We start from the raw sequence: 26084 nt of genomic DNA on the forward strand, positions 1-26084 counted from the left end.
TATTATAAATTAACAAAGTAATTCAGTCATTCTCTGATAACAGAGATAAGCATGGAAATTATAGTTCAGATGACCCACTTACTTTATGAGTTACTTTCAGAATTTTCCAAAATGAAAAGATAATGTGAAAATTCCAAATGTAATTTAAATTTAAGCTGAAGACTTGTTTTCTCTAGGAAATCGTTCTGAATGCAATACCAAACAGAAATTTCATTTGAGCTAACAAATATGGAAAAAGAAGAGGGATGGGGCACCTGGGTGGCTCAGTGGGTTAAAGCCTCTGCCTTCAGCTCAGGTCGTGATCCCAGGGTCCTGGAATCAAGCCCCATATTGGGCTCTCTTCTCAGCGGGGAGCCTGCTTCCTCCTCTCTCTCTGCCTGCTTCTCTGCCTACTTATGATTTCACTGTCAAATAAATAAATAAAATCTTTAAAAAAAATAATGAAGAGAAATATTAAATCTCCCCAAAACTGTATATGCTTAGTTGTCACTCTGCCAGACTTTTTAAAACTGAGGCTGGATGATTTCAATTTTATTTTACTTTTTGCCCTCAATGTTATGATTTATTTTCATTGGTTCTATTTCAGTACTTTTGTAGATTTTGATTTGTTTACATGAGGACTTTTTATTATGTTATAAACAGTAATTTATAAGCATATGGTAAATCAATAGATAATAAGTTTAAGAAGAAAAAAAACAGAACAGAGGTTGTCTAAATAAAAATGAGTTCTGATGGAAAAAATGTATTTTTGGTAAAGGATAAAATAAGCCATATACCATCCAAATTCTCCTCTCATATTTAAATAAATCTTATCTAATAGTCAGTGTAAACAATAGAATGTGTTTTCAACTCTGGAAGAAGCTAGTTTTGCTTTTTGAGGGAAAAAAATTGAAGTCTGTCCCATATTAAGAAATGCAAATGAGTCTAAGCAGTAAAATCCTGTGTGGCAAAATCACAGTGGATGTATAAGAAACCTCCTCCAGGGGTGCCTGGGTGGCTCAGAGGGTTAAGCCTCTGCCTTCGGCTCAGGTCATGATCTCAGGGTCCTGGGATGGAGCCCCACATGGGGCTCTCTGCTCAGCAGGGAGCCTGCTTCCCCCCACCCCGTCTGCCTCTGTGCCTACTTGTGATCTCTCTCTGTGTCAAATGAATTAAAAAAAAAAAAAAAAAAGCCTCCTCCATATATTTTATTTAGAGTGTTTATTCAGTATCCCTTCTCACAATGGTCAAGTAAAAATATGGGAGGCAATACTTTCTACCTTAAGAGTCTAGTTCATTTATTAAAACTAAATTGTTATCAAGTTGAGACATTTTGACTCAACTCAACTGGGAATAAACACCAAGAACCCTTAAGACAACTTCTCTTCCATATATATTTTGATTCTTTTAGTCAGATTACTTCCAGAAAACAAGATGATGAAATATTCAAAATACCATTTAGCAGAGGGCCCAGATTTACTATACTCAGTTTCTCATTAAAGTTACAAAGATGCAAAGGAAACAGGGGTGCTTTTCCAGTGTGTCAGAGCATGTGCCTCTGTGGAAGAGGGTGCTCACATGCTACTGTTAGATTTCTTTGTTTAACCACATCTCTGCGTATACACAGCTATGAAGCAGGGTGGTTAAGAACTCAAGCTCCTGAGAGAGATGCCTGGGTAAGCTGACTTTCCCAAGTTCACCTTCTCATTTATAAAATAAGGATAGAAATAGAACCTCTTTTGTTGAATATGATAATGAAGTGCTGAGAAAAGTCTCTGATGTCCAGTGAGAACTGAAACTAATGAACTATCATTATCCCTACTTGAAATCCATTCTAGGGTAAGACTTTCTTAACGTACTCTGCATAGAATCTGGATCATCAATTTGTAAATACATATACTTCAAAAAAATTGAACAAAAAGAAGAAAGAGATCTAGATAATGCCAGTTTCTAAAGTCCTTGATTGTAAATTGTCAGTTTAGGAATTTGGACTGACATTTTCAGGAAAGAAGGTTCAGAAGGAATTAAGTGTTCATTATATGCTTGGCATCCTGCTAAGGGCTTTGGTATTGTTAAGTGAGCCTATCTTCCTGTTATTTCTTGTTGAAATGAAGAGTTCTAGGGTAAATACCTTTCCCAAAGTCAAATAACCAAGAAGTAGCAGAGCTAGGATTTAAACTCATGTTCAGACTCTTCCTATTACTCCATGTTTTTCTCCAGCTTATTAGTATTCTACTAGTCCAAATCAATGACTCTTAACTGATTTACAATTTAATTTATCTGAGGAAGGGTTGAGCATGCTATATTTTAAAAGCTCCCCAAGTGATTTTAATGTAGAGCTAAGGTTTTGAAACATTGATCTAAATAAATGCAGCGTCCAACATTATTTATGATCCGAGACCAACACAGTTGGAAGAGTTAGGCCTTCAGAAATTGCTTCCTTATCAATACTATCCAATGGAGAAGATTATGTTATCTTTTGGGGTGTCATGTGATACCCTAGTCCAGTTCCCCTTTCTTGAAATTCTCTTGCATCTTGACATTTTTAAGATCACCTACCCACTCTTCTGCTCTATTTCAGGCTACAGCTTCTCAGCCTTATTAGCAGACATTACTTCCACCTGTTTCTTAAGGAGATCTTTTTAGTTCCTTCGTTACTTTCTCTGAAAAAGTGTGGATAGTATAGCCAAGGCTTCAGTGAACACAAACTTATGTCTAAAATCTATATGTCCGTCCAAGGAATTCTAAATACACATATCCTACCACATATTGTACATTTCCACTTGCCTATCTTATTAACACCTCCTTCTATTCCCCAATCTCTCTTTCTCTCCGTTCTTCCTCTTTTTTCCTCTCTTTTTGTTTTTTTGTTTGTTTGTGGAGTTTTCTTTGTCTGTCCCCCACCATAACCAACCAAATAATGCTCTATTATATTCCATAATAGGTTACGATGATCCAAGATGGCAGACCAAGCTGGGCACTCACTGCCATCACATGTGTCTAAATAGTCTTACTCCCATCATATAAAAATTTTTCATGTTTACCTAGTTGCAAAAGTTAGAAATTTAGCCATCTTGACTTCTTTCCTTGTCCCCTTCCCATATAATCAGGAAAGGAAAATGTAAATGCTCATAATACAGGGCTGAAAATTCTATAGAAACAGGTTTCAGATTTTGTTCATTCTCTTCAGGATCACCATTGACACTTAGTAGGTAGTTAATAAATATTTGTTGAGTAGAATAATCATTGAGTTGCTATTAAATCTATTATTAACTTGAAATAAAAATTCCAGGTGTTCCAAATATAATATTTTCTTAATTATTAATTAATTATTATTTATTATAATTATTAATTATATATGTATATATCATATATTTATGTGTGTGTATTATATATAATTAATTTATTTATTATATAATTATTAATTAAGAAAGAAGGCAGGGAGGAAGGAGAAAAAGAAAAAAAGAACAAATGTACCATTTACTAAGTAGTCACTATATAGAAGTTAATATAAGAGGAATACCACATATATTAATTTCTAAAAATACATTATCTGAGAGCAACTTATTTTCAGATGAGAAAAAGTTACTTAGATTAAGCAAGGTGCTCAAGGTCACAAAGCCAGGAAATGATAGACCTATGAGTTGAGGTCAGGTCTTCTTGAATCCATAGCCTGTTATTTTTTTTTTTAAGATTTTATTTATTTATTTGACAGACAGAGATCATGAGTAGGCAGAGAGGCGGGGGGGGGGGGGTTGGGGTGGCAGGCCTCCTGCCAAGCAGAGAGCCCAATGCAGGGCTCAATCCCGAGACCCTGGGATCATGACCTGAGCCCAAAGCAGAGGACTTAACCCACTGAACTACCCAGGCAACCCTAGCCTGTTATTTTTTAATAATGTTTTATTAGGAAGGAAGAAATAGGTCCTTCATTATGCATTTATCTATAGACATGATTATCAGAAACAAATTTTGAAACATGAGGAGTTCTCACTGGGCTGAGCTCCTTGCTGGTAGGTATCATCTTGGTCTTCCTGGTACTTAGCAGCTGAACCATGGAAGAGAATCTGATCTGTGGAAAGAAGTATGGGGGGGAAAAAAAGGAAAGAGGTGGAATTGAACACTTTTTGACACTTTCTTTTTACAATTACCACAACTTCTTTGTAGAAGGAGTCAAAAAGGACATATGTATGATGTTACATTTTATGTATATTTAAACAAATGTAATTCTGATGCCAGAGTGTCCACTGGAGTTAACAATCCCAGCCCTTATTGCCTAGGAGAGGAGGTAGTTCTCATTATTTGACAAGTTATGGTGAGTAAGGACAAACATGAAGTAGGAAAAAGATGAAGGAAAAAAAAATTGAATGTGGGGAAATGGACATATAGGTACAGAAAGGTTCTGACAAATCAATGAATTTGTCCCAAACTCTGTGGTTATGGAAATCTCTACAGTTAAGACTTCAGTAACAGATTTAATATTTTCCAAACACACCAAACTCATATACCCAGATAAAATTGTATGCTTTCCCTAAGACCAATTTTTAAGGTTTTGAATGTTGTAGTAGTATATTTTTATTCTGCATCTAAGTTCTCAAGTTTACACATGCACATATACACACACACAAGATCAGTTTTGCCGTAAATACCAGGAAATCACTTCAAATACAGTTTAAAATTGTCAGAACCTGATGCTTGTACCTTCGATCGTACTTACTTGAATGCCAGAACTATCATTTTTAAATGCGTAACTGAATACTTTTTACAAAGGGAAAAAAAAAAAACAGCCAATACACAAAGAGGGCTCAATATTTCCTTCCCACTTGACAAATCAACAAAATCAAGAATACATGCAGCTGACCTGGGGTGAGAACAATTCTCCAAACTTTCAGTGTCATTGGGAACCTATAACAGCCCACGAAAACTCTACGGTTGCACTAAATGTCACAAATGTAAAGCATCAGTGCTTACTGGCTAAAGGATTTCATTCAATAAGTGAGTTTCAATACCTATTATGTGAAGACAATTTTATTGGTTTCTCTGAAGAATAAAAGGTAATATAAGATATGGCTCTTGAACTAAAGGAATGTTTTTATTCTTTTGAAGAGATAAGACATGCACATAATAAAAGTTTAAAAAAAAAAAGGATCATCATACCAGGGTCTTTTATTCAGTACATGTGTTTTTTGGGGGACAAGAAGAAAGACTGCTCTGACTCAAAAAATACTAGATTTTATTGCTATTGATCATGGAGGCTGAGTTATAAATGAGTCATAAACAACTCCTTTGTCCAGTGATATTTCACAATCTCTTTTGAGATAGAGTATTCCAATTTTAATATTAACCAGAGAGTCCTACAACCTTTCAGTTTTACAGAATTCTTTATCTTGTTTTTTTTTTTTATCTTTTACTGAGCTCTCTGCATCATAAGACGTTCATAGTTGCAGCAGCAGCATCTCAACAAATACCAAAAATATTACAGATTCCACATATATACTAATGCAATGATTCCTGACCTTGCTTGAACACAGAAATCACCTGGGGTGCAGATTGCCAAGGTCACTGTTAGCCTATTATAGTATCTATTGCTGTGTAACAGGATAAACACAAATTTAGCAGCGTAAAACAACACATGTTTTTTTATCTCAGTGTTTCTGTCAGTCAGGAATCCTGCACAAGATTTATAGGCATCAAAAATACCCATATTTTTTAAAGATGGCAGATACTGTTATTTTGAATGGTCTGTTCCATTTTCAGATTCTGTACATGAGACAATGATTTGTCTAATCTTTGCAATATCAAAAAAAATTATTACTTGATTCACTGAATACTGTAGTTTATAGATTGTGAATGTATAATAATCACTGCAAATCATATTTAGGAAAACATGCGTGTTTAGAAGCAGAAGCAAGCATGTGGTGAGCACGCTAAATACAATTGCATCCATCTATTCGTGCAGCTTACATCTTGTTTTACACCTTGGACAAGAACATACCAATTGACGACTGGGTGATGGAAACAATCAGTGGTGATCGGCTTACTCACCAAATCATGGATCTCAACCTTGACACAATGTACTACTTTCGAATTCAAGCACGAAATGCAAAAGGAGTGGGGCCTCTCTCTGATCCTATCCTCTTCCGGACTCTGAAAGGTTTGAATCATTTCCTACTACAGCAGTAGCTTTCTTTTCCTGTGGGATTGTTGTAAAATACGGTGTCTGCATTAGGTACTATCTTTGCTTTCTCTGTTGGCAACACGACAATGGACATTCAAAATAAATTAAAATTTACTGTTTCATACTGAAAGCCAATGTGTCAGAGAAAAATCTATTGTGTTATCACATTTTCTGCCTTCAACACAAGGCAGGTATATTTAACTTAACTTTTTTTTTCCCCCCATTTATAATCCTTTTGGAATTTTGTATTGATTTCATGTGTATTAGTTCTATTAAAAATATATTGAGACTTTTTAGTCTTTTTATGTAAGGAAATAAAAACTAAAAGGCATTGAATTAGGTGAATGTCATACTACTGCCAACTTTCAACATTTTCTTTGAGGAACTATTGTCCTTATATATAAAAAGAAAATTTGATACAGCAAGACAGAAAATCTCAAACAAAATGAATGTGTTTATTTTAAGGACCTAGGATAACAACAAGGGGGAATAAAGAGTCTTACAGTATGATTACGAGAAGAAAACACCCCATGCTTGCAAGAGTAAAAATAGCTGCTCAATTCAAGCATAGTTAGATGTTCATACAGAAAAAAATGCTGAGGCCCTAGAACAGTGACTACATCAAAATAATCTTCATGTTAGTCCTTACTATTTTAGAACAGTATTATTTTTCTGGAAGACAAATAGTTTCAAGAGTCTCTATTATTTGGCAACTGAAAAAAAATTGAATGTTTCATAGCTGATATTTAAAGATGTATACTTAGGCATGTTATGTGTTGTTTTAAAGGATCTGTGACCGCATTCTGTCTATCGTTAGATCTGGCTGAGAAGCTGATAATAGATCATAGCAAACTGAAAAATTAGAAACATGAAAATGGTTGACATTTTCACCCAGGTGCTTGACATATTAAGACAAGAGTCTTAGAATAATTGTATAGCCTAGCCATTCAATTCCCCTAGGAACGGTACCCTAATAAATAGTGGACTTTTGGATTCTGGGAAGGGAGCTAACCATTCAAAGCTGGACTTGGTAACAGCTAATCTGAAAGTTTGCCAAGAACACACAAACAAGCATTCAGCCTAAGCCTTCGTGACAGTACTTAGCGACAGAGTAGAAGTTGGGAGGGAGGCAGGAGGAAATGAGCTAATCTTCTCTGGGTTTTCAGGACTTCATGTCTAAATCGGGTTTCACTCTAAATGAGCAATCGAAAGGAAACTGGTTATTCATTTTGTGGGAGCATGAAATGTAACTAGATACCATTTCACAAATGCTTCCTCTTTATCTATAGACGAGTGCCAGATTAATTTCATGCTCACATTGTGTGCCAACTAGAGATCTCAGGGAGGGTTTAAGATGACTTAAGGCATCCAAATGTATTAAGCAGCAGAGTGATGAGTTATCTCAGGATTCACAGGCCCACACTGATAACCATCCTGGAGATTATTTAATGAACTCCCATATCTCATTTGGTACTATTTACCTTAAGTACCCTAAACTCATCTATGAAATGATGTTCAGAACTGAGAACAAACTCAGGAATTTGTTATGTTGCAATAATTCACAAGCATTATTTCTAATATCCTGACTTGAATGTTTAGTATTGTTTATCCTCAGTATATCTTGCTCAAATAATAGACAATTAGATTTTAAAACAAATCTTGCTCATATGGCAAACCAAGTTTCAGATGTCTTGATTGAATTCTAAATTATTTAGAGATACTGATCTTGCCCATCTTTATAAACAAATGACATTGTACACGCATGCATCCTACATGTTACAATAGCAAATATTTTTAAGGCAAATAAACTACTCTTAAGAGATTTGAAGCCACAGTGAACCAAATCTACACTAAACACATCACATCATGCAGTTTCCAGAGCTGCTTTAAGACATAAGGCCTCTGTTCATCAGAATGTAACTTTGTTTGACAGCAAGAAAGGCTCACATGTTATCCTGAAGCTGAGAAAGCTCTCAGTAGTCTACTGGGTAACAGGCAAGTGTTTCATTGCAAATCATGCCCCAGGCAGGTGTCTACAAGCTTCATTCTTTCATACGCAGTTTTTGCAAAGACAGTAGCATTTTACTTCTAGAGACTAGAGGTTTGTCTTTGGTTTTAGTCACAAGCACGAGACATATAGGAAACTCAGTCCATATTTATTGGTTAATGAAAAGGACAGTTACAATTAAAAAGGGATTAAATTACATTACCCTTGTGTACATGCATGCATGTGGTACATCTGATTGTTTCTTTGGATTGTTAATTAAAAGAATCTTGAACTTGATTCTCTGACCACACAGGACTCTACAAATACACATCTCCCATCCCCAAATATTCCCTATTAAGATAACCATACACGATGAAGCCCTTGGGAGACGTACAAGAGGCATGGCAATCTCTGCCTTTCACGTGGATTGTTCTCTTGGGTAAACTGAGCTTCTCCACGTTGGCCTGTAAAATAATAGGAAGAGAGGATGCTTCTGCTGAAACAGACCAAAGTATAATTCTGTAGTGGGATGGAGTCACCTCTTACACACAAAAAAGCAGAGTTTTCAGCAATGGAAAGCACCAGAGTATAGTCTGTTCTCTGGGCATCTTTAATCATCATTCTGAAAGGTACATCTTTCCCATCCAAGGATGTAGAACTGAGAGTTCCATACCAGAATACAGAAAAGTTTTACTCTTCACATTATTTTTGACAAAATAAGTGATTTTCTTGACAAATAGCAGAAGCAAATAAAAAGCCAAGACTCGAATTATGACACTTTTAAGCAATTATTTGTCTGTAATAAAAACTAACTTTTAGGATATGTTTTATCCCTGTTGGAAATAGTCTTTAGTTGATAACTTTCTTGAGACACTCAAAATTTCTCAAGTTCTAGCCAGTCCAGATTACTAACAGTAAAACAAATCCAGAAGGTAAGAATGAGGAGGACATTGTTGCATATAATATACATTTATTTGTCAATTGATAAAAATTTTCTTAAACTGTAGTGATGTGTATATGATTACAGATGAAGGGAGAAATGAAGAATGAAAATGAGACGAAATTGATTTTCTTCTCTCTCTCTCTCTCTCTTTTTTTTTTTTTTGGATGTCATTCCAAACATATCTCACCTAAATATGATATCCTAATTAGGGTAGTTTCTCAAGTGTGTCCTGGTCTGGCTACCAAACTTTTACCCTTCCTGAACTGCACAGTCACATGTGATCTCCACAAGCCCTCCTCATTCTTACCAGATACCTGGTTTGGCACGTCCTACAACATAGTATCCTTTCTCAAAAACTATGATAGGATTTCAGTGAAAACTCTATCCCTGTCTATAAACTACAGATAACACAGTTGCCTATCAAAAACACCTTTCATCAATAATCCCCTAATACTGTAATAAAACAGATCTTGAGAAGTCATTAGTCTTTAAAGGGAGATAGGAGAGAAAATTAAGATAAAAATTAAGTTGTGATGATTAGACTAAGGAAAAATTAGGTTGGACGGCCTGTGAATTTAAAAAAAAAAAAAAAAGGTTTGCTAAATCTCGAGGAGCCACAATAACATTTATAAAACTTATTTAAAACTGGTAGAATCTTAATATAATAAGCATTCTTGTATGTTTAGTGTTTTCCAAAGAGTCATTCAGAGTTCAAAGTCCACTACTTATTAAGATAACCTTTCTTGGTCTACCCTTTCTCATAGAATATGTTTACATATTATTTTAAAATGAAAGAAATGGTAAGTGATAGGAATTTGTAACTAAGTTTAGTATTTGTCCTTCTATGAGGTGACATTCATAAACCCTGTTCATCTGAAAGGGGTATTTATTAACAACATCATTTTTTTTAGTATTTTCATTTCTGCCTATTTTTTTGGGCAATGATATGTATCCCATCAATTAAAGGAAGGACTACCACTTCTAAGACCTTTGCTTTATCTTTCAAACAGTAATGATGGACTTGCTAAGAGACTGCCACCCAGAATGAGAGAACCGGGTGCTTAGGTTATAGGTTGCTGCCCATGGGAAAAAATTTCTCAAGTTATAGCCAGTTCTCTGTGTGATTTTAACTGAGACATATAAAGAAGCCAACAGCAAGTGTAGTAGCCTACATGTCAAGTTTTAGTGCAATTGAGTTCAATAAACCCAGAAGATTTGAAGCTCAAAGAAAACTCATGTATAGGGGAAATAATTCTAAGTGATGGAGACTGGCAAAGATCTACATTGGTCAAAACGTCCGATCACAACTTCTGTAAAAGCAAAGATATTGTAGATTTACCTCCTATACAGTTATATTTGTTTAATAGAAAAGAAGCTACTTAAAAAATTTTTTTAAGATATTTTTTAAATTTAAAAAAAGTCACCTTCAAGGACATTATTCATAATGCACCTGAAGTTGTGAACAAGTAAGAATTCCTTCACAAGGTCTAAAAATTTATTAAACCATTTAGATTAAAACTCATTTACAATATTCTATTATTTTACCCTATCTATGTGAGAATTGGTTAAGCTCTCTGGTTGAAAAAAAGAAAAACTGAAGACAAGAAAATAGCCTCTTTACCGTATTTAAAATATATGGGTGATAATTACTTGGTGATCACATGAGTTTTTATGTATTGTGTTTTTAATTAAACTTACATGATGATCTTTTTGGAGTTGATGTGTAGAAGAATGAGACAAATAACATATTTTTAAGAACATGTATAGCGAAACCATTTTCAATTTTTCTTCTCTGACTACTATTTAATAGAAATAATCACATCACCCTTGGCTCCTTATCAATTTGATTTCAACAGGGCTTTAGCCTTGATATGAAAACTTGCTAAGAAAACTGTCGATTTGAAGTGTCAGCTTCCTTGCTAGGAAGTGTCAATGTCTAATAATATTTCTTTTTCCCCCACAGTAGAACACCCTGACAAAATGGCTAATGACCAAGGTATGGCGGCTCAATCTGTCATCTTTTCTCTCCTTGAATCAATTCTATCTGTTAGAAATGTCAGTCATTATTTTGTATTCCTTTTTTCACCTGGGCCATACACCTGATGAAGCATTCGCTGGCGTGATAATTAATCTTGTTAATGAAGTTCTGTTTGGCTGAAGCTGCAGGTCTGTTGGGGAAGATGTAAATTTTCTTGAGAGGAAATTGTTTTGTCTCTATTCTGAAGGACCAATTAAAATGTCAAGCTTCTTTGTATGAAATAAATTTTTAGTCTCTGTCTGCACTTCTGAATAATTCACATTAAGTATAATTAAGCTCAGCATAATTTTCAGGCTGCTCTTACACCCTTTCATGAGCTATGGATTAAAGTTCTGTAGCTCCACAGAGAAAAACCATAAATCAAGTGTGCTTTTTCTCTACAGTGAGCTTCTTTTAATAAATAAAAACAAAGTTAGGACAACTTTTTTAGGGCGTTGCTATTGTTCATTTTGAAGCCAGAAAGCTTTCACTCAGTGAATCAGATGCTGGTTTGATTCAGAGCATTTTATTCTCCTTCCATTCTTTTGCTAAAAGCTGATTCACGTAGAGAAATATGCATGGCTTTACACAAAGGAAAGTGGTGACAAATAAGAGTTATCCATCAATTCACAGGTAGATAAGAATTTGCTATTATCATGATTTGCAGATGGAAAATTATTTTTACATTAAAGGTAATTGGTAGCATTCTAGAGGAGAAAAAGAATAGCTTATGAGTGGTATTTTTCGGCTCGTTATATTCTTTAAGAAGGGGGAGTTGGGACGTATTTGCAACTCGTGGTGTAGTTGGTGATGTCCAGATTTTGTCCATATTTGTTGGCCCAGCATCTACAGTTTGTGTCGTGTGTCTCCTGCTTTGGACAGTCTGTCAGCAGAAACTGCTTGTTTCTTAGAAGGTATCGTGTCTTAGAAGGTACCATCTTGTAAGTTGGAGGGAGCCATTCTTTTCAACATGAATACTTTTTAATTTTTAAATATTAAGCAGCTGGATATTAAGGCTCACTAACAGAAGATTGTCTACACGAGTAGCATTTTATTTAATTATTCTGTGTTCAGGTTTTTCCCTGGGTCCTTCTGTCATACCCTTGCTTCAGAGAACATGGCTGGGACTTCACACATGGAAGTAATAAAAATGAACAATACATAGAAATATCTACCCACAGTTCACATTTCCATTAATCACCTCAACCTACTTCCTGCTTATTTCTACTTAAAATATTTTTGTAAGATCAATATCTACTAAATGGTAATATTTGTCAACTATTTATGATGAATACTGATCAGTTAGCCTGTATTTACTTTGGTAAATTAAATATTAGTGCTGGCTAGATCCAAAGCTGGAATAATTAACTAGCAGAAGTGGTGTTACTATTTCATTCATTAAAGTGATTACAACAACTTTGCATAGCCTTCTTAACTTAAATGAATTTAAAACTTCCACAGGCAGATAATTCCTAATTTTTGAAATTATATTTAGAGAAATAGATAGAGAAAGAGAGAACATACCAAAAAATGTTTTAAGTCAGTGAACCAGATGAAATGCTATATTACTGGCCACTCAAACAATGACATGCCCAGGTTTCTGAACAAATGGATTTTGTTGCTATTTTTCAGTTAGCTGTTTTTTTTTTTTTAAATATGATTTTAAGCTACCAAATGTATATTTTGTAAATTGGTCCTTTTATAAAAGAAAAAAGGAGTAAATTATTCCCCAGTCCCTCTGTTCACACACTCTCCATGGATTTTCCTCAGATTTTCTTATCAATAGTGAAATCAGATCTGTTATCAGGGGAAAAAGGAATTCCCAAGAATTACTGCCAGTGTCTTGAGTCTATTAATATTATTTGGGCAATTGTCCTTTTTCTTCATCTAATACTGCTTAAAAGATTCTTTCACTTATTATACTACTTGGTGCCTTATTCAATCACAGCTGGGATACAGTTGTTCAAACTGATAGGTTCTAAATTTTACATCAAAATCAAATCACTTATAAAATAGAGAGGAACTGACAACAGATAATATAATGATTATAAATAAGATCTTTAAATTCTTACAAAGAAAACGTGTCAAATTTGCTGGCCATCGAAATCTCTTTGTAAATAAAATCAGTCTTCTATGTTGATGACCGTGTAGAAGAAAATTAACCCAGATTGAAGATCCTTCTAAGATTAATGAAAATAAGAGGAAAATGCCATTCTGAATGTTCCCACTCTTAGCACAGAGCCAATCATTTGAATATGTTTTACTGTGCCCACAGTTAGACCTATTTGCTGCTCCCCGTTGTGAAGTGATCCCACTGTTAACATCTGCAAAAGGCACTGAATTTCTTTTGAGCGTAAATTCAACACCCCGGGTCAGAGTGAACCTTGCAAAGATGAATCCTAAATAGAAAAACAGGAGGTGGAATGTAATTTATCTGTGAGAGAGGAGGAAAAGTTTTGATTATTTTAACAAAGTATCTTTGTAGACTTTTGACACAATTACTTTTCTTGGAATCTGAGATATGTCCTAAGGAACATAAATGGGAAAACAAAAAATCAGTTGCATTTGAATCAGCTGTGATATGAGGAAAATATTTTCTCCCGAGTAATAGCAGTAGTAGTCTGAAAATGATAGACAATTTTCATTGAACTCTTTTTCCCTTCGTGTAGTTATAAATTGATTATATCTAGCATTTTCTTATCTCTCTAATCTCAGCCTCCTCTATAATTCCCTGGTTTTTTGCAGCCCCTTATCTCTTGCTAAACATCCTAATTTTTTTCTCTAGTCTCTTCCAGGCACAAGTGGCCAATAAGTTTGAAGGTAATCATGAGATTTTAGAGATTAACCACAGAATTTAATTTTTAGGAAGGTCAGGTAGGATAGGGAAATTATATGGCCTATGTGAAGTGAGTTCAGGGGACATAGAAATGCTTTGCTTTTTTCCCCCTTCTTTTATTTTTCATATTTTGATAAGAACCCTGTCAATTTGTGTGTGTGTGTGTGTGTGTGTGTGTAATGGCAAAATGAACTCCTGTGAAGCCCTACCAGTGTTTCTGTTTATAGACTTCTCATTTGAGCCTCACTGCTATACTATTAAGTTACAACTATTGTTCTCATCTTGGCAATGAAGAAAATGAAGCTCAGAACATTCCAGTCCCTTGTCTGTAGACACGGCTAGTAAGGAGCAAGGCCATTCGAACCCTGTGGTTTTTAACCAGAGTATGTTCATCCCATGTTCGTATATGGACACATAACTGACCACACACTCCTGTTTAACATGTATTTATAAGGCTGCTGCATCTGAAGGTTGTGTATGGATATCTTCCATACAACTTTCCTTTCTCCATTTCTATGAATACTCCGGAGAATAAAACAGCTTTCACTCTGGGGTCATCTTGTTCGAGGGAAGTCACAGCACTAAGTAGGTGATCGTGAGAGTCAGTTGTCTCGGGAAACACAGAGATGGTGCTAATTCCACTGCCTCAGCCAGCTCAGGCTGCTTATACAAAATGCCACCGCCTGGCGGGATGAAACAACAGAAATCTGCTTCTCACAGTTTTAGAGGGTGTAAGTCCCAGATCAAGGTGCAGCCACGTTGGTTTCTGGTGAGAACGTTCTTACTGGCTTGCAGTCAGGTGTCTTCTGGCTGTGTCCTCATATGGCAGAGGGAGAGCCGGCTCCCTTATAACTCCTCCTCTCAGAGCAGGGCCATACCCTTGTGACCTCATTTGGCCTTAATTACTTCCACAGGGCCTCACACTGGGTGTTAGGAATTCAGCATCTGATTCTGGGAGGTGGTGGGCGAGCACAGTGCAGTTCACAGCATCCACCTTCAAAAAGAAAGCTGCTCTCTCGCTCTCGCTGATTACCTCCCCAGGGTTTCAGATGCGGAGGCAGAAGGCAGTGCTTTGCCCAAGGTCGCACAAATGTAGTTGTGGGCAGAGGTGGACGCCAACATGTTTCTCTCGGACTCCCAGAGTGTAGTGTGTCCACTGTAGACTGCTGCTCTCTACATGAAATATGTGGCTCTTTGGTCTTCTGTAATGAGCTTAAACCCTTTAGAGTTTCTCACAGAAGCATTTATAAAAGCCTCTGTCTGGAATTGCAAAGAGGGATAGCTATGACTATAAAATATAACCAGTTCTCAGAAGTGATAATCATCTGACCCAGCTTGTATCTTAAAGGATTGTTTTTACATCCTTGTATTCTGTTTAACCCCAAATGTTCTTCTCCACTTCGAGGTGTCGATGTGTAAAAAGTGGTCATTCTAAACATGAGCACAAATGTCTACGAGGTCATGTGTGTTTCCATGTCTGCCCACAGAGGGTGTGCAGAGTAGGTGTTAGGGTCCTGTCGCAGGACCTGAAAGAAGGCAGGAACCTTTATGAAATGACCTGAGTCATGGCTGAGATGAATCAGAAACAAAATGCTGACTTCACACACTCTCAAGTGTCTTTCCCTCTTCATAGCCGGCAGAGCTGTGATCTAAAACAGCAGAGCTACCAAGGAGATGGAAATTCACAGGTCAGTTTATAGATCTAGAAGCAGGTGACCTGCTGAGAACTACCCTCCCACCAGGAGAGAGAATTACTCACTTCTGAATCATGGTAACAGCTGATAATACCCAGCCATCAGCACGCAGTGGGTACTGCAGGAGGGGTGGAATGGGTTTGGAGACCTCAAATTCTAGTGCCGTCTTGCCACTGTGACCTCCTGTGTGACTTTAGGCATGTGATTGACCTCTCTCAGCATCCTCACCTGTCAAACGATGACTCCTGCCCAAAGTATCTTTCGTTTTCTTTCAAGATTTCAGATGATCAAACCTGAGGACTGGTGTTAGGTTTAAAAACCCAGGCATAGCGTCTTCACATAACATAGTACTTCACATTTTTAGCATTCCCAGGATGCATCATTCTTCTATGCACTGTTCATGTGCTATCATGTCCTCCTAAAATCCTTCCAGATATAGAAAAGGAGACGCAGAGATGCTCAAACTTGCCCAAACACTCACAACATGTAAGAAGAGGTTAGCCCGAGATACAGACCCCGGCTAAGTAATTGGAGAGTCTCTGCCCTTAACTGCTGTATAATTTCTGGAAATGCAGTGAGTTAATTGGTTCCTGCTTCGTTATCAAGAAAGTTAAACCTAACTGGCATCACCATACGTTCACCTAGTTTAAAGTTCTTTGTCTGTCCTCAGTAGGGTATTCAGGCGAAGTACTTAACACTACACCTGCCATTTTACACCTCACCGGGTTTAATCTCATGAATAAACAGAACGTTAATTGTTTCCAATTTCAAGGAAATAGGGCTTTCAAGGCAGTCTAGTCAAGCTTGGAATTTAGTTAATGTAATCCAGACTTTGCAGGGTTTGGATTACACCAGCCAGGGTGTTGTTTGAAAAATTGAAGCCTTTAGCACCTTTCATTGGGAGCTGTTTAAATGAAAATTAAAACCTCTTTTTACCCTATTACTGGGCGGGGTGTCAACCACTTTGTTATTCAGTAGCTGCTACACCCCCTTGAAAGAGAGCTAGTCTCACCTGTGCTGTTCTCAGGTCCAAAATTTTGCAATTCTAGAAATTATGATTATGGTATAAAAGTGGGGGGGGGTGAAAAATGAGTAGTGTGCTTTGGATAAAGGGTTGAGGTGCTTCTCATGCTCCCAGCAAGCAGTCAAGTAGCTGCCTAAGTCAACCTCTCAGGAGCTTTTATGTTTCAATAGGTAACTTTGCAAGAAAACACATACTAAGTACTCTTTAGAATTGATGCAATTCATGGCATAATTGTAAATTTCTCCGACCCAGAAGATAGACAAGCCCTCCCAAAGATTTCTTAATAAGTTTTTTTTTTTTTTGGTAAGAACCACTCCACTACTGACTGTCCTTTGCTGTAGACATTAGCCAAATACCAGGTTCCTGGCTTGATTTTTCTGCCCACTATGTTAGACCTGGACTCTGCCTCTTCAGTTTTCTTTCCAAAACAGATGGCTCACCAATGCTTATGAAGTAAAGACAGTTCTTTGACATCGAGACCCCAACTGCCCTTTTCTAGCCTTAAGACTAGGTCATCCCTCTACATACATCACAGTCTATTAGCAAAACTGTATAAATCACTCTGAGAAAGGTGCATTTTCCCAACTCCATGCTTTTACTGGTACCATCCTCTTAGTTGTAGCAATACTTTCTCCCTTTCTCTGCTGAGTCAGGTCCTCATCTTCTAAGCCTCCCTATCCCATTGTGCTTTTTTCCAAGAAGCCTTTCTTGCCTTTTCAGTCTTTTGTTCTTCTGTATGTCCATAACACCCAACTAATTCTTTGCTCTGTTCTTCATTTCTTATATTTCACTATTTATATTCCCAACCTCTGGACCAGGTTGTAAATTCCTTGATGGCAGAGGACTCGTGTGATTCACACTGCCATCCCCACATCTCAGTCTCTAATTGAGAATCTGTCATATTGTCGTTGCCTGGTAAGCATTTGTTGAACTGAATTATGACACACATCTTTGAGGAAACAGTCACAGAGTAATCTGGAAAGAAAGACTTTACCAGCTGATCAAAAGTGTAGTTGGGACCTAAAATCAATAATGCTCAGGGTTATGGACACTGTGTATGTTACTGATCTTGGGGAAGATGAAAATGATGTGAAAATATGTTTCCAATAAGGCAAAAATATCTTGAATACTCATCTATCAAGTTAAAGCTAAACTGGAAAAGAAGTTCTCTTTCATTCAGAAAATGGTGGTCACATTTGTAGATGAGTCTGAACTCCTACGCACCTTTCTTGATCTGTACCCTTCCTGTCATTTCTTGTTAACAAAAAATTTATTTTTCTTGCTTTTCCCTGACGGCTTGTGATTCTGAGTAAAGAAAGGAGAAAAATCAAAACTAATGTTGATAAGGTTTTGAAATTTCAAACACGAAGTATGAAAAGAATTGGACTCCTTTTAACAGCTTGCTGGTAACAATGTACCTAGCATTGTGCTGGTTGGGGTAAGGCATGAAAAAGAAGTACAGTTCGCTGGGTCTGTTCTCAAGAATCATGCAATGTAGTTAGGAGGAATATATAAATACCCCATCCCAACATTAAAAATATGAAATGTGAAATTAAGTGGTACCATCTCATAAATAAATAAATATATATATATGATATACACACAAATACATACACACACATATATACATATATATTTATATACACACACATATATACCCATATATATTTCTATATCTACACACACATATATATACACACACACACATATATATACACACACATATATACATATATATTTATATATCTATATCTATATCTGTATCTTCATTGTAGGGTTTCATATGGGCAATCACTATTGGTAATAACAGAAAAGACCACTTAAACACAACACTGGACTTTTGCTCTATGGGTAGAACTTGATTCAACACTAATGATTGCAGAGGGAAAGATTACCTGAACCTTTACTTAGAGAAATCCTAGAATTAGAAAATCCAGATGCCAAATAGTTGCTCATAGAGTGAGGATCTCAAGGTGCATCCAGGGAACAGTTAGGGCCACTTTGCAGAATAATGCACAGTGGTAGGGAGAAGGGGAGAAAGAGAGAGAGAGATAAATTGGTGATACTTTGCTCTTTCCCTTTGATCTGACACAGCAGTTCTCTGGCTTTCCTACTTTTCAACACATCAAGTATCCACTATCCACACTGGGCATGGAAGATCAGCATGCTCACCTCCAGAACCCTAAAAACCCCATTCATTCTTCGCTGCTGTTGCCAAGCATACCTTGCTTCTTGGTGCTGGGTGGGGTGGGGAAGAATTATGTGGAATAGGAAGAGGACCTAAGTATCCTGATCTTTGAAGAGTTTTCCTTGCCTTATGTGCCCACTTCTGCTCCGCCTTTTCTGAACTGTCACATTTACTTGTCCCAGTGCTCAACATGGTTGCTAACTGAACTATTTCCTTTTGCTTCCAAAGTCTATCATGTCCTGTGTGTCCTATTGAAAATGAAGCTACCACTTCAAGTCACACACCAGAACCAACTTTGAGAGATGTTCTAATTTTTATCCAACTCATGCCCAGTCCTTCTTTTATTTATTAATTCACCCACTAATGGTAAAATCATCAGTCAGAGTCAGACCTATTCAGCTGCTTAAAATGAGCTTACTTGTAAATCTTTCTGAGTCACAGTTTACTCACCTATAAAATGGAACTAAAAATGTCTGCCTTATGGATTCATAATTAATATTATTCTCATACTACTTATTACCACAGTCTCTTACAAGTCATTCTTCACACTCTGCCACAATACTTTTTCTAAAACACATATTTAATTGAGTTACTTTTCTGCATAAAATATCTGCAATGGACCTCCATCTTTTATAAGATAAATTCTAGACTCTGATAGAACATATAGGTAATTTTATTATTTCATGTCTGCCTATCTTCCTAAGCTTACCCACCTCACTCTTTTCTGTCTGAACTACTCATCTTTTAATTCCCAACTCAGATGTCACCCCTAAAAAGTCTTTCATCATTTTACTAGGCATAAATAGTCAATTGTCCTGTTTTTCCCTTATGGCCCCTACTTATAATATTTTTAAAATTCTTGGCCATAGAATATAGTTATTCTTACTCAACATTTCCCCCCTTTGCTAATTTATGAGCCTTTGCAATGTTCTAGGTATATCCCTAATACCTAGAACAGTGGGTCTATTCGATACTTTTTTATCCATTTTATTTTATTTCTTTTCAGTGTTCCAAAATTCATTGTTTATGTACCACACCCAGTGCTCCATGTAATACATGCCCTCCATAATACCCACCACCAGGCTCACTCAACCCCCTATCCCCTCCCTTCCAAAACCCTCAGTTTTTTTCTCAGAGTCCACAGTCTCTCGTGGTTCGTCTCCCCCTCCAATTTCTCCCAGCTCCCTTCTCCTCTCCATCTCCCAATGTCTTCCTTGTGATTCTTTATGCACCAAAAATAAGTGAAACCGTCTGGTAATTGACTTTCTCTGCTTGACTTATTTCACTCCGCATAATCTCTTCCAGTCCCATCCATGTTGATATAAAAGTTGGGTTTTCAATACATTTTTTGACTACATGGATGGAGCATGAGTTGATACATGAATGAAAAATTTTGTGCTCCAACAGCGTCATTACTTATATATACTAGCAGTGCAACTAGTGTGATCCTGGCATTCTCGTGTTTTTCAACTGTAGTTGCAACTTCCTGACATACAGTCACTTGGAGAAGAAAGAGTTTTCATGCTCTTTTGTTACTTCTCCTTGCACTGCATGGTAACTTCACTCAGAAACAAACATATCTCAGACTGCCTTCGGGATAAGCTTGTAGACCATCCAGGTAGGGGAGACTTCCATGATCATTCAGTAGATTTGAGAACTGTTGTTCTTTCATAATCCATGAAAGATTCTTCCTCATCTTCCACATTTTAGTGAGTGAATGAGCTAGCTGAAGATGTAGTCATCCAGGAGAGTGCCCATGTTTAGAGAAACAGGAGTCTTTTTAGATTTTGATTAAGGCAAGACCACACCTAAAAGGGATGTCTTAGACCCATATGTTGGCCATTATTCCAGATATACTATAGACAAGAATGCATATAAGGAGAGAGGAGAAAATTCCATAATCACCATATGATTGATATATATATATATTTTTTTTTTCTTTTCTTCTCATTGGCTGACATCTATCCTCATGGAATTCAGATACCAGAGAGTCTGGGATATTGCTGCTTTATTCTGGTGCTTGCAAAGGAAGAAGAATGCAATGTTTGCAAACTTTTTTCCTACCTTAGAACATTTCTCAGGCAACTCTTCTTTACCTGTCAGTTGCCACATGCAAAGAACTTCAGGAAGTCAGGACCCAAAATCAAATGGAGATGTCAACCGAGAGCCAGAAATTAGAGGTTCATTTATTGAAATTGTTTCTGTCTATGATGACTACAACTTCCATTTTGCACAGAAGTGCCCTGAATAATACCCAGATCCGGGCATAATTGATCATAGCATGCTCTTTCATTCTTAAAGTGGCCTGGTTTTCATAACTGTATGGTCACCCAATTCATATATTTGTCTGTAGAAAAATAATCTTAAATTTTAGATTGATTTCTAAAGATTTTAAAAATGAATTTGCTTTTCCTTGTATTCTATTCTATCCATATTTTATTGCATAAAGTCAGAAGTTCAAACTCCAAAAAAAAAAAAAAAAGTGCTTCTCATGGTCAAGGAAAAGATGGATAGATGGATAATCACATACACGGTTCTCTTATGTTGTGTCTAACTCAGAGTAGGTCACCAAATACATTCCCATTCTCAAAATTTACTGCTCTTAGACTTGCCACAGGTGACAAATATAAGGAGATATTGTGACGGAAGGAAGGCAAAAAGGATTTGTTGAGCACCAATATATGGCAGGCATGTTAGCTTCTCGTACATATGAAGTAGTAACATTCTAGTTTCTTTCAGTCATTGAGCTTTCTTTCATATTTACTTGAAAGCATGTGTTCAGGAGAGCACATTAATTCTTTTCCATTAATATATACTTGAAATATCCTAGGTATGAGTTATGATCTCACTCTCTGGTTTTTAGATATCCTGATGCCTTTGTTCAAAGTCAGCAATATTATCAACCTTGTGATAAATTGATCTCTTAGACATTTTCTCAGCCTCTGAAAAATCATCTGCTTCAAAATAGATCTCCATATGATCTGTGTATTGGACCATAAAACTGTATTCAGGTGTCATTAATAGATATCCTTTATCCACTCGTACACAGGACACAAAATCAATTCAGTTTCCATCATTATCACCAGAATTATTTTCACAGAAGCTATTCTAAGATCAAGAAGATACCTCAGTGTTCTGCATCCTTGAGAGAATGTATATTGAACATTTGTTAGATGACCAATCTGTTCATTCGATTTAGATTACGGACCATAGGTTTTTCTCAGGATTGATTGTGTGGGTACCATTCCAGAGGACCCTTTTTAGCCTCCCTCAGGGAAGAGAGATTAAAGAATAGATCAGAACTACCACATCCAGTTTTCTTCATGTCCTCTGCACATTAATTTTCTATTAACTCTTCCCTGAACTTGTGAATATCTATTCAAAAAAAACAAAACAAAACAAAACCAAAAAAAACAGACTCTAGAAATCCCAGTTAAATTAATCCTTGTTAGGTGCTGATAAATATTTTTACCATGGATTCTCCATCTGTCCATGACTGCTAAAAGTAGGGACTTAATGTAAACATTAATGTTTCATTTTATACAAACACACACACAGACACACATCACAATAAAGACATAAAAACAATATTTCAAGTGATATGTAAGAAAAAGAACATAGTGGGCACCTGGGTGGCTCAGTGGGTTAAGCCGCTGCCTTAGGCTCAGGTCATGATCTCAGGGTCCTGGGATCGAGTCCCACATCGGGCTCTCTGCTCAGCAGTGGGCCTGCTTCCCTTCCTCTCTCCTACTGTGATCTCTCTCTGTCAAATAAATAAATAAAATCTTTAAAAAAAAAAAAAGAAAAAGAACATAGAAAATAACTTGTATAATAATTGTAACATAGACTCTTGTTCACATTAATAATATATCATTGAGCATTGTAATTCACATTAGTCACTCATCAAGCCTTGAGAACACAGTATACCGTCACTTTGGTAAACACCAAGGAATATCATAATGAACACACTTCTTACAGGAGGTCATATTACCTCTGCCCACTTTTCCCCTCAATCCAGGAAGTATATGGTAGGGAAATCATGGAGACTTTAACTTTTGTTCAAGGGAGCATATGTCTCTTGCCAAAAAAAAAAAAAAAAAAAAAAAAAAAAAAGTTGAAAAGAAGTCTCCTTCTGAGATCTATCCTTTATTGTTGGAAGAAAATATAAAAGTTTACTTTTTAAATGGCTTCATACTTTATAATACTGTAAAAATGCAAATAAGAGGAGGAACATGAAATTTCTGGTTTGGACTTACCTAATAGGTACCCATATAAAAGAAATTTAGAAATATATAAATATTTTTTAATAATTCTTAAAATAGCCATATACTTCCTCTTTCTAAAGTTAACCATGGGCTCATTTGTTTTATTGTTCTTTCTGAAAGTACCATTTCCTGGCTTCAAAACCTAAGGAAAAGTAAAAAACATCTGTTTTAATTATCAAAAATGACCTGGGTGAAATGAAATTACCTGGATAAAATACCTAGTTGGTTTTATGATATATGAATTTATTACTTTTTAGTATCTTGATTCCTTTCCTCCCCCTCATTTCTATTACAAAGAAAATATAGTTAGAGATTAACACAAGATTTTCTGCAGAATATAATAGTTTATTCATAAAAATATATCCTGATTACTGTGTCACATAAAGTCATGATACTACTAATTATATAAAAAAGAAAACATGCCCATTTCCAATTTTTTTGAACCATGTTGAGCTTTATTTCAATATAAGAAAGCTGGTATACATTGAGATGTATTACATTAGTTTTACAAATGTTATATGTAAATATCATATATTTATTGTGAATTTTCTATTTCAAAAAATGTTAGAGATTTAATGTAGTATGCAAAAATAATCAGGAGCTTTAATTTAGGTAGAAGACACGAGGCTGAAAATAATACATTATTTTTATTTGCAAGTAGTTCTTTCAACAATACTAGACAAATTTTTTAAATGATTATTTTAATAATTTAATAATTAGTGATAATTATTACTAATAATTAGTAATTGATAATTATTAGTATTGATAATTATTAGTAATAATTATCACTAATTATTAAATTATTATTAATATTTTAATAATGATTTTCTAATAAAAGATGGGTTAACTTGTCCTTAAATCTTTAAAGTCAAGACAAATTAAAAACCATCTGCAGCTGGTTTTTAATCCTATGTAGAATCGGGATCGAGTGAACCTACTTGCTCTGTTACGGCAGGATCCTCACTTAATACGCGTTTTTCTATTACCACTTCCTTGAGGATCTAGGACTGCGCCTTGCATTTAGCAGGCCCTTAATAAACTTTGAATGAATTATTACCAGTTTTATGCTCCACTAATAAAACAAAGACCTCTGGGATCAGACAATACTTTATACTTTTGCGTCAACTGACTTTCCATCTTGCAGAATCACATTCATCTTCTGTTTCCCTAGATCAGTGCTTATGAAATTAACCAAGTTAACTAAACACATTCGGTATTTGATCCACATCAAAAAGCCCTTAAAAATACTGTGATGTGCAAGCAATGATACTCCGTGCCTTTTTTGGTCTTCAGTGTCCCTCATGTGACAACTTTGTGGTTCTGGCAATGGGACAGTCTTTTTTTTTTTTTTTTGGTCTGTTTTAGCTTGTTATTTTCCTCACAAAGGAAGCTTTTCTGTAAGTTAAAAGACATATTTTAGAGAATAGAAACGTACCAGGACACCAAGTTAAAATTTTATTCTCGCATCCTTAGATGAAGAGATCCCCAGACTCGCCAATATCCCAGAAATGAGTTTTGTGTTTCCTTACTGAAGTGGTGCAGGGACTCTAAATTACTGTAAATCCAATCTTGCTTGCTGATGATATCAAGTTTCTTTAAAGTACTTTCTGTTGGGTTTGTTAAGAGTTACTTAATTTTCTTTTGTAGTATCAATCTAATTATAACCAACAAAAAGTTAAGCAATGTCAATACACTAGATTGTGTGGGTAGAATGTTCAAGTTTTAAGCTGCCCTCTCTTCTGTAGAAAGCATATCCAGAATTCCTTTATCTGGCATAGAGCTCTAACCATCCGACATCTGATTTTCTCCTACCTATTGAAATTCACAGTGTAATCAATAGCCTTCGTAAATCCAGGGGGAGCCCTACTCATAGAATTTTATGTCTGGGTAATATATGGATGTGCTTGTGGGCTTGTTTTTGCATCTTACTACAAACTAGCTGGGAGATGGAGAAACTTCATTAAAAAGACATTTGTCAGGATGCTAGAGGAAAAGGAAAATCCTCCACAGACTATTTACCTAATTTCCAGCCAATACAAGATTTCTCCCACCAGGAATCATTTATTGCTTTACTGGCCTAAGTGATGGGACTGTTAGCATCTCTTTTGGCTGACTGCTTTGCAATCTAGCTACTTTCAGATGTGAGAAAAGCTATCTTAATATTCATACAGAACTTCTGTCTCACTTCATTTCTTCCAGCATTGATCTTACAGTGTCCCGTGGGCAAAGCTTATTCTCTGTTCATTGAAACCCCAAATGTGTCAGAGTCACACAAGTAAGGTATCTGGGAAAAGGCTTGTCCACAGTTTAGTAGGTCCACCAAAATGTTCACATTTGCTGCTTATTTCATTTGCTTCTCTCCTGCCTTTTTCCATGGGGAGCCTCCATCCTAATACCTGCTTTATAAACCCACAGTCACTGGCCAGCAGATTTTAAATTTATCAATTTATGCTGAAAACAGAAGATGATATGATTAGATTAATGTATGCATTGCTTGTTGGAAGCTTGACATCCTAACTTCAGCTCTGGCTTGCTAGGAGAAGAATTTCTAGAATTCTGAACGAATGGTCTGTTAACAAGATTTAAGTTGTTCACTCACAACAGTTTTGCAAATAAAATGACATCTTGGGAAAGCGTTAGCGAGAGGAGTGTTTGGGATGCCAAACAATGTCACAAAAGCAGGACTTGAAAGCCTTAAAGAGGAAGAAAAATAAGGACACAGAGGGGGCTCAGTCAGTTAAGCATCTGCCTTTGGCTCAGGTCATGATCCCTGAGTTCTGGGATGGAGCCCTTCCCCCCCGACCCAGTGATCCCTGCATGGAGCCCTACATTGGGCTCTGCACTCAGTGGCGGAATCTGCTTGAGATTCTCTTTCCCTCTACCCCTCCCACTTGGGCTCTCTCTCTCTCTCTCTAAAACAAATGAAAATCTCAAAAAAAAAAAAAAAAAGAAGAAGAAGAAGAAGAAGAAAATCTA

The 26084-nt window shown here is 36.2% G+C and overlaps 1 protein-coding gene across 3 annotated transcripts in view; it reads left to right on the forward strand.

Annotated features, from left to right (window-relative positions):
- Positions 1–26084, forward strand: part of DCC (DCC netrin 1 receptor) — a 1143668-nt gene that overhangs the window by 1033059 nt on the left and 84525 nt on the right. For 2 of the 3 annotated variants that reach the window (XM_045065634.1, XM_045065636.1), the window contains exons 20-21: positions 5936–6130; positions 11048–11080. In XM_045065634.1, the coding sequence (XP_044921569.1) occupies positions 5936–6130; positions 11048–11080 (228 nt within the window). The remainder of the gene's footprint in view (positions 1–5935; positions 6131–11047; positions 11081–26084) is intronic. The other variant, XM_045065635.1, reaches the window with a different exon arrangement.

Source organism: Mustela putorius, unplaced genomic scaffold (assembly GCF_011764305.1).
Source record: "Mustela putorius furo isolate JIRA1106 unplaced genomic scaffold, ASM1176430v1.1 tig00003858_pilon_pilon_pilon, whole genome shotgun sequence".
In the NCBI taxonomy this organism is placed as follows: Eukaryota; Metazoa; Chordata; class Mammalia; order Carnivora; family Mustelidae; genus Mustela; species Mustela putorius.